This window comes from Podarcis vaucheri (assembly GCF_965113315.1).
Source record: "Podarcis vaucheri genome assembly, chromosome: 12".
Classification (NCBI taxonomy): domain Eukaryota; kingdom Metazoa; phylum Chordata; class Lepidosauria; order Squamata; family Lacertidae; genus Podarcis; species Podarcis vaucheri.
The window spans coordinates 63,812,272-63,819,827 of NC_138750.1; the positions used below are offsets into that span (position 1 = coordinate 63,812,272).

At 48.2% G+C, this 7,556-nt stretch overlaps 1 protein-coding gene across 1 annotated transcript; it reads left to right on the forward strand.

Annotated features, from left to right (window-relative positions):
• Nucleotides 1-2,138: 2,138 nt before the first annotated feature.
• Nucleotides 2,139-6,120, forward strand: LOC309515038 (enkurin-like). The gene is made up of 5 exons (XM_082192638.1): nt 2,139-2,297; nt 2,681-2,829; nt 3,945-4,171; nt 4,915-5,061; nt 5,649-6,120. The coding sequence occupies exons 1-5, from the start codon at nt 2,221-2,223 to the stop codon at nt 5,820-5,822; spliced, it is 774 nt and encodes a 257-aa protein (XP_082048764.1). The 5' UTR covers nt 2,139-2,220; the 3' UTR covers nt 5,823-6,120.
• Nucleotides 6,121-7,556: the final 1,436 nt, after the last annotated feature.

Sequence of the window (7,556 nt, forward strand, 5' to 3'; positions counted from 1 at the left end):
GAAGCATGCGATCAGTGGGCGGGGCCTCTGCGCACACCTGGGGGGCCCTCCTCCCTCCCTTCAGAATCCCAACTGCCACCTGCCACCTGCCACCTGAGCTGTGAGGGGGTGGGGGTGTCCAACTTGTTCAAATTGCTCAGAAACGGTTAGTGTTTTTAAATATATATATGGTGGTAAATGTTTTGGAAGATCTAACAAAAATGATATGGGGGGGGAGGAAACGGTTAGCGGAGAGGGAGGACCCCTACGAAGAGAGGTTGTGGGGAGCATCAGTGTAAGGGGGGCAGGGCAACAGTCCCAGGTTCATCATCTACGCAAAAGAACCTAAGGAGACCCCGCTGGATCAGGCCAATGACCCGTCTAATCCAGCATCCTCTTTGCCCAGGGCCCAACTAGACGCCCCAAAAGGAAACTGACAAGCAGGATTTGCACCCAGAGCCACCCAGAGCCCTTTCCTCCTCCTCCTCCTCCTCGATGAATTTGTCTAACCCTCTTTTAAAGCCATCCAGGTTGGTGGCCATGGCTGCTTCCTGTGGCAGGGAGTTCCACAGTTAAACTCTGTGCTGCATGAATAAGTCCCGTCTTTTATCTGACCTGAATCTTCCAACATTCAGCTTCACTGCAGGTCCACAAGTTCTGGTGTTTTGAGAGAGGCATAATTTTATAAACTTCTAGTATGTCGCCTCGAACTCGCCTTTCCTCTAGACTCAAAATGCTGCAACTCTCAGGGGAGTCGCTCCTCTCGCTCAGTCATTTTGGATGCCCTTTTCCGAACCTTTTCAAATTCTACAATATCCTTTTTGGATATTGTAGAATTTGAAAATATCCAGAACTGCACGCAGTACTCCAAACTGAGTTACACCATAGATTTGTGCCCCTCAGTTTTCTGGCTCTCAAGCGCTAACAATCACTTCCTGAAAATGAATCCCAAACCACTGTTGTTGTTGTCATCTAAAAGTCTGGCTGCTGAGAGAGCATATTTGTAAGATTCAGTAGTCCTGCCTCCTGGGGGTTTGGTTCCTCCCCTGCAAAAATTTCCTCTTAGGGGTTCAAGTATGGTGCCTTCACACTAATATTCCCGGTTGATCAGACATTATTCAGTACTGCATTGCAGAACAGAGTTCAAGGAGTCTGCAAGAGCTTTCCATTAGGACAAACTCCCTATATAGGACAAAGAATATACCATATTTTTCCATGTATAAGACTATATTTCCCCCTAAATTTTTGAAGTTTAAAATAAGGGGTTGTCTTATACACGGATAGTGCATAGTGCATTTTCTTAAATTTGAGTCCCCAAAAATAGGGGGTGTCTTATACACGGAGGCATCTTATACACGGAAAAATATGGTATCTCATCTTGGATGTTTCATCCTCTGGCCAACTGTCTTCTGCAACCCTAACACCTCACCATCTCTTCATCCAACCATAAGTGGACACACTTACTCAACCCAATTTAGTTTTACTGTACAAGGATAGACCTCCTTGTACCTCATCCAGAGTCATTTTTCACTGTAGCAAGCAGTGCTAGGCTTCTCCTAAACTGGTCCTTACCCACTTTGTGCCTCGACTAATCCCTTGTGCCAGGGGTTCTCAGCCGGTGTGCCGTGGCACCCTGGGGTGCCTTGAAGGATGGTCAGGGGTGCCGCTGGCAACCCTGGCTTCTCTCCCTCTTTCCTTCCCTCCATCCTCGGATGCCCTCTTGTGTCTCTGCCTCCCAAAGGCTTGTGTGGCTGTTGTTTGCAGCAGCCCTGGCTACAAGCTCCCCAGGCGAATGGGGCCTCTGGGGCTGGCCAGGGGGGCTGGTTGCCAGGAGTTGAGGCGGCTTCAGAGTAAGCAAGCAAGTGGGCGAGGGAGCCCAGCCAACCAGCCCTTGCTGTACGGAATGGACAGACAAGTCCCAGGCCCTGTGAGGCAGGGTGAGGAGGCACCTCTCTATGGGGCACAGGGCCAGCTCAGAGACCAGGAGCGGCAGCGGCGGCTGCCCAGAGGACTCCCAAGGAGAGGGGAGAGGAGGCCGAGGGCACACTCCACAAGGGAGGGTGTTTGAAAATGGGTGAGGGGCTGCAGGCTGTGCAGGCAAGGGGTGACCTAACTGGGCTCCTGAGCCCCACAGGGGAGCTGCAGTTGGTCCAGGGAGCCATGGACTCAAAAAGGTTGAAAACCTCTGCATTGTGCAATTTCAATGCAGCTCTCTCCAGGACTTTTGCCTGAAGCCTGAAGATGACTGCCTTCTATGCAGAGGAGATTATCTACAACCTGATTCCCAAAGAGGAGAAAAAACCTATCAAGACGGTCAGGTATGGGGGCAAACTAGCAAATATTAAAAAAATTTTTTTTAAAACACCCCTTGGGAAATAGTACAGAGAGGCTCTCACCACACTCCAAATGATTTTAAAGGAAATTAATTTGGTGGGTTGGATCCAGCCATAGTCAGTCGAACGTAGGCAATAGTGAGATCAATGGGGCAAGCTAGTCTTGTTGACTGTAGTGGGAGCTCTTTGCTTTATTTATTTACCTTTAGTTATTTATTTAAAGTCACTTCAGCCCCAAATGGCTCCCACTACCACCCCACCCCCCAGCACCTGCCACCTGAGGCAGCTGCCCCACATTGCCTGACGGACGGCCAATGACTCTTGAAATATAAATGGTGTGCTTCTTTCCGCTACCTCTTGAACGAAAGGTTTATGTCGACCTTCAAGCCAACTGTGATACGCGAAATCCAAGAGAGGAAGACGGCGCCCACCAAAACTATGGGGATCCCCAAGCTCTACATCCCCACTCCGAGAGAGTTTCTTCGGAAGCATGCCAACGAACCCAAGCTCTTAAAGCGTACGTTTTAGCAGAACCGTGGGGCCGGGGTGAGGTTCGTTGGAAGCATCTCTGGAGCCATTTAAATCTTCTGTGCTGTGGGTCTCTCCCAATCCTCTTGGAAAGCATTTGAGAGAGGACCACCGTCTCTGGGAGGGAAAGATGTCACAGCCACCACTTTGCATGCTCTGTACATTGCGGGGAGTTGCACTAGTTGACCCTTTGGGTCCCTTCCAACTTTTCAACTGTATGATTCTAGGATTCTGCATGTGGTCTGAGAGAACAAGCTGGACACTGGACCAGACCAGACCTACCTAGAAAAGTTCTGCTTTCTTCTGGGGCTGCAAGTGAACCCAGTGTGCAACTGTGCTGTTGTTGTTTATTTCTGTATACGTTGTTTTTTCCCTGGTGGGACAAAAAATTGTGGGTGCCCTGCCCCTTCATGGGGAATGTTGTGAGGCCTGGAGGACCCACAAGCCCACACACTCGGCACCTACGTTGGGAGCAGAGGAATGGTGGGAGGAACCAGATAAGGAACCACCAAGGAAAGAAGGCTCAGAGCCCAGGGAGGGGTGGTGGGACAATGATGAGTGGGAAGAAGGAGATGAGGGAGAAGACTGGGAAGAGGAGGTATCAGAAGCTGGAGAGGCAACAGGGCTTAGTGAGCGGGGAGAGTCTGTGGCAGAGAGGAGTCCAAATTCAGAGGCAGAAGCTGAAGCACGAGAGGAAGGAGACCAAGAGGCAGAGATGGGTCTGGATGGTGAAGAGTCATGGGTGTCTCCCCCTCCTGCTGTGATCAGTTCACCTCATCCTGCTTTTGCTACTAAGGAGTTAACTCCAACTTGCTCAGTGTGATTTACTGCTGGCTCGCTCCTGTCAGCCAAACTGTAACTCAGGGAAGGGAATAAGGATCTCTCAACAACTCTCAGCACCCACAATTCTTTGGGGGAACCATTCATGGAGGAGAGATCTATGGGTGGCTCTGCTCTGCCCTCCACAGTTGGAGGCAGCGATGCTTCTGAATCCCAGTTGCCAGAAACCACAGGAGGGAGAGGGCCTGTGTGCCAGAGGGTCCCTAAGGCAGTTCTTTGCTGATAAAACAGTTGCAAACGTGTGGCTTTTCCAAAACAATGCAGGAAGAAGGAACCAAGGCATGAAGAAGCCGCCAGGGCTGAATGTGCCCGAGAGGAACGACCACCCCATCATGGGCATCCGAAGCAAGAAGGATTACATCTCCTCAAACGTTGCCGAGGCCATCATGGCCGTGGCCAAGAAACCCCTCCGGGCATGTGTTGACGTGCGGAAGGGAGACAAGTTCCTCCTGGATGATTCGGGGCTCATTCAAAGATACCTCCACAAAAAGGTACGGTTCAGAGGAGCGCAGGAAGCTGCTTTTTCTGGATCTGACTCTTGGACCATTTGGCCCAGTGTTGCCTACACTGGCTTGCAGCAAAGGCTCTCCAGGATTTTCAGATTTGGGGTCTCTCTCAGCCCTCCTTGGAGGTGCCCTTCTCTAGGCACATTTAAAAATCTCGGATGCTTTGGCTAAAATAATATTTAAAATGTGTTGCTAAGGTTCTAGAGGCCTTACATAGACTCAGCAAAGATGCTAATCCAAGAGGGCCTTCTCGGTAGTGGCTCCGTCCCTGTGGAACATCCTCCCACCAGGTGTCAAGGAAATAAACAACTATCTGACTTTTAGAAAATATCTGAAGGCAGCCCTGTTTAGGGAAGTTTTTAATATTTGATGTTTTATCGTGTTTTTAATATCCTGTTGGAAGCTGCCCAGAGTCGCTGGGGAGACCCAGCCAGATGGGCGGAGTATAAGTAATACTTTTTTGTTATTATTTTTATTAAATGGTTTTCTTTTATTCGCATTTTGCTCATGTTCTGATTCACTGGGCGAATAATTGATTAATACACACATACATATATATATCCATAGTACCCAAACTAAAGTATTGGCCGCTTTGTTTATTCCTACAGTGAACATCTTCTCGGTCAATTTCTTGCCATGCTTTGTGGGCTTGGAGGAGGAGATCGGGGGGTGTTCGGGCGTTTTCTGCAATGCATCGTTTGGGACATCCAAGTGTGTTTTCCTTGCAGGATTTTGGTGTGACACCAAAATACATTAAGAAGCGGATAATGGATGCCAAGAAGGCTCAGGAGGAGAGCGATGCTTACCTCCAGCAAGCCCTCATGCAGAAAGGCCTGACAAGACTCTCCAAGGCAGAGAAGGAGAAAATCATGGAGGTACGCAGGGGTGACGCAGATCAGACGGCTTCAGGACAGGGGGAGGAATAAGTTGGCTCAGAAAAGGAACACCAAAATTATCATGGGGCTGGAGGGGCTCCCCTGTGAGGAATGGTTGCAGCGTTTGGGGCTTTTTAGTTAAGAGAAAAGGTGAGGAAGAGGCAACATGATAAAAGTTTATCAAGTTATGCCTCCTGACACCAGGCAGACCCCTAGGCGGTCCTCTTTTTGGTGCCTGCTAAATACATTATTGTCTAGACAAGCTACCCAGATGTTTAGAAAGTTGATACGAGTCTTAATCTATTTTTAGTCTATCGTTACTTAAAACTTTCAACATCTTAAATCATCGTACTTAATTTTTCTTAGTGGTAATTTTATTATTTTGTCTCTTTTGAAAACGGCTTTGAGGGCTGTTCTTGTTTTTACAATCAAGCGGTGCGTATGTTTTATGAAATAAATACATTCATTTTATCCATGTTTAAATTTCTTTCTGCACTGCTGGCTGCAAAGGCACATCAAGCACATTTTGGCATCCTCCTGCCGCATACTTCGTAAGTTTGCTTAGAGTTTGCTTTTCCTTCGCACAGGGCCTGAAGAAGAACTGGGAGGAGATCAACCACGAATACCAAAGTCTTTCCGTTTTCCTCGATTCGATTCCGAAGAGACTTCGCAAAGAGAAGATGGAGGTAGAGATGATGCAGCTGGAACACTACATCAAATTACTCGAGAAACACGACATTGTGTATATTTCAAGCGTATAGGGATACCATCAGAGATATTGGGCATGATCCAGGCTCAGTCAAGCACCTTCCAAGCCCATCATTGGTAACAGGGTGGGAACGAAGGCATTGCTCACCGTTCTCCCTCTGAAATCAATGAAGCCACACAGGTCCTCCGCTGTGGATGGAATCTGCCCGTCGTGTAACAAGTTGTTTTAAACAAATTATTTTAATAGTTGCTTTTAGCCAACATGTAAGTTTGGAATGTTACAGCTTTGACAAAGGGGCAAAATGAAATCTTGTTTTATTTTGAAATAAATGTCCACACCAGTTTCATTCATCACCTGTGTACTTATTTATGTACAGAACAGAATCGTAGAGTTGAAGGAGACCCACAGCATCATAGAATCATAGAATCCTAGAGTTGGAAGAGACCACAAGGGCCATCGAGTCCAACCCCCTGCCAAGCAGGAAACCCCATCAGAGCACTCCTGACATATGGTTGTCAAGCCTCTGCTTAAAGACCTCCAAAGGAGGAGACTCCACCACACTCCTTGGCAGCAAATTCCACTGTCGAACAGCTCTTACTGTCAGGAAGTTCTTCCTAATGTTTAGGTGGAATCTTCTTTCTTGTAGTTTGGATCCATTGCTCCGTGTCCGCTTCTCCGGAGCAGCAGAAAACAACCTTTCTCCCTCCTCTATGTGACATCCTTTTATATATTTGAACATGGCTATCATATCACCCCTTAACCTCCTCTTCTCCAGGCTAAACATGCCCAGCTCCCTTAGCCGTTCCTCATAAGGCATCGTTTCCAGCCCCCGCAATGCAGGAACCACAGCCAAGCGAATGCTGCTTACCCACACGCATTGCCCAAAGCGGCGCACAATAAATAAGACCGCAAAATATAAATGAAAAAGCAAAATTCTTTAAAGCCCAAAGCCCAGGCTTAACCCACCTCTCCCTGACGAGCAGAATCAGATTTACGAGCTTTTCTGTTTGATGCATATAGGTGGGAAAGGTTCTGGTGCCTTTATTGCACACAAAATGCTGGACTCCGTACATTTATTCGCAAGGACTTGTCGTTGCAAGTACATTGCCTGATCCACAGTCTTTCTCTGCCGCACACAGTCGCTGCAGATTCCTCGACTAACATTCCCACTTTAGTGCTGTGACATATACTCGGAGTCGAGAGTGGATTTCATGCTCTTTATTCAGCTCATAGTGGTGAGGAGGAATGGAAGTTCCCCCAGAATGTCTGCTTTATATACATTATTTACACAATGGGCCCCACGTGATTGGCTAATTCCGGGATTCGCCTGTAGGCCAATCAGGTTGCGGATTCACTTCCACCTGGAGCTGGATTGGGTGGCTCCTGTGAACCAATCAGACTGCTGAATTCTGAATCCTATTGTTCTAGGACCAACCAGACTGCTGCATTCTGAATCTTATTGTTCTTTGGGGGGTTTTGGCCAAAAGGAAAGGAAATGAAATGAAAAGCTTTTCCCAGATTTTAACTTTTTGAAATATGGCAGCCCTACTCCATCAGCTGACAACTGCCTCTACGCCACTGGGTGGAGGAACTCCCCTATGAAGAACGGTTGCAGCCTTTGGGACTTTTTAGCACCGGGAACACAAGCTGCCGCCCGACGCCCCCTTGCACTTGGCAGCTCCTTTCCGTCTCCCACCCATCGCAGCTCCGTTGCTGAGCTTGGCGCATGTCAATGATATGCCTGTGCCGCTTCTCGTGATTAGAGAGAATGCATGGCGAGGGCTCA

What these genes read in the sequence shown, in the direction of transcription:
- LOC309515038 (XM_082192638.1), top strand. Translation starts at nt 2,221, where the DNA reads ATGACTGCCTTCTATGCAGAGGAGATTATCTACAACCTGATTCCCAAA. An exon ending in AAACCTATCAAGACGGTCAG is followed by an intron (nt 2,298 to 2,680) that starts GTATGGGGGCAA and finishes CTTGAACGAAAG; the next exon opens with GTTTATGTCGACCTTCAAGC. An exon ending in CGAACCCAAGCTCTTAAAGC is followed by an intron (nt 2,830 to 3,944) that starts GTACGTTTTAGC and finishes AAAACAATGCAG; the next exon opens with GAAGAAGGAACCAAGGCATG.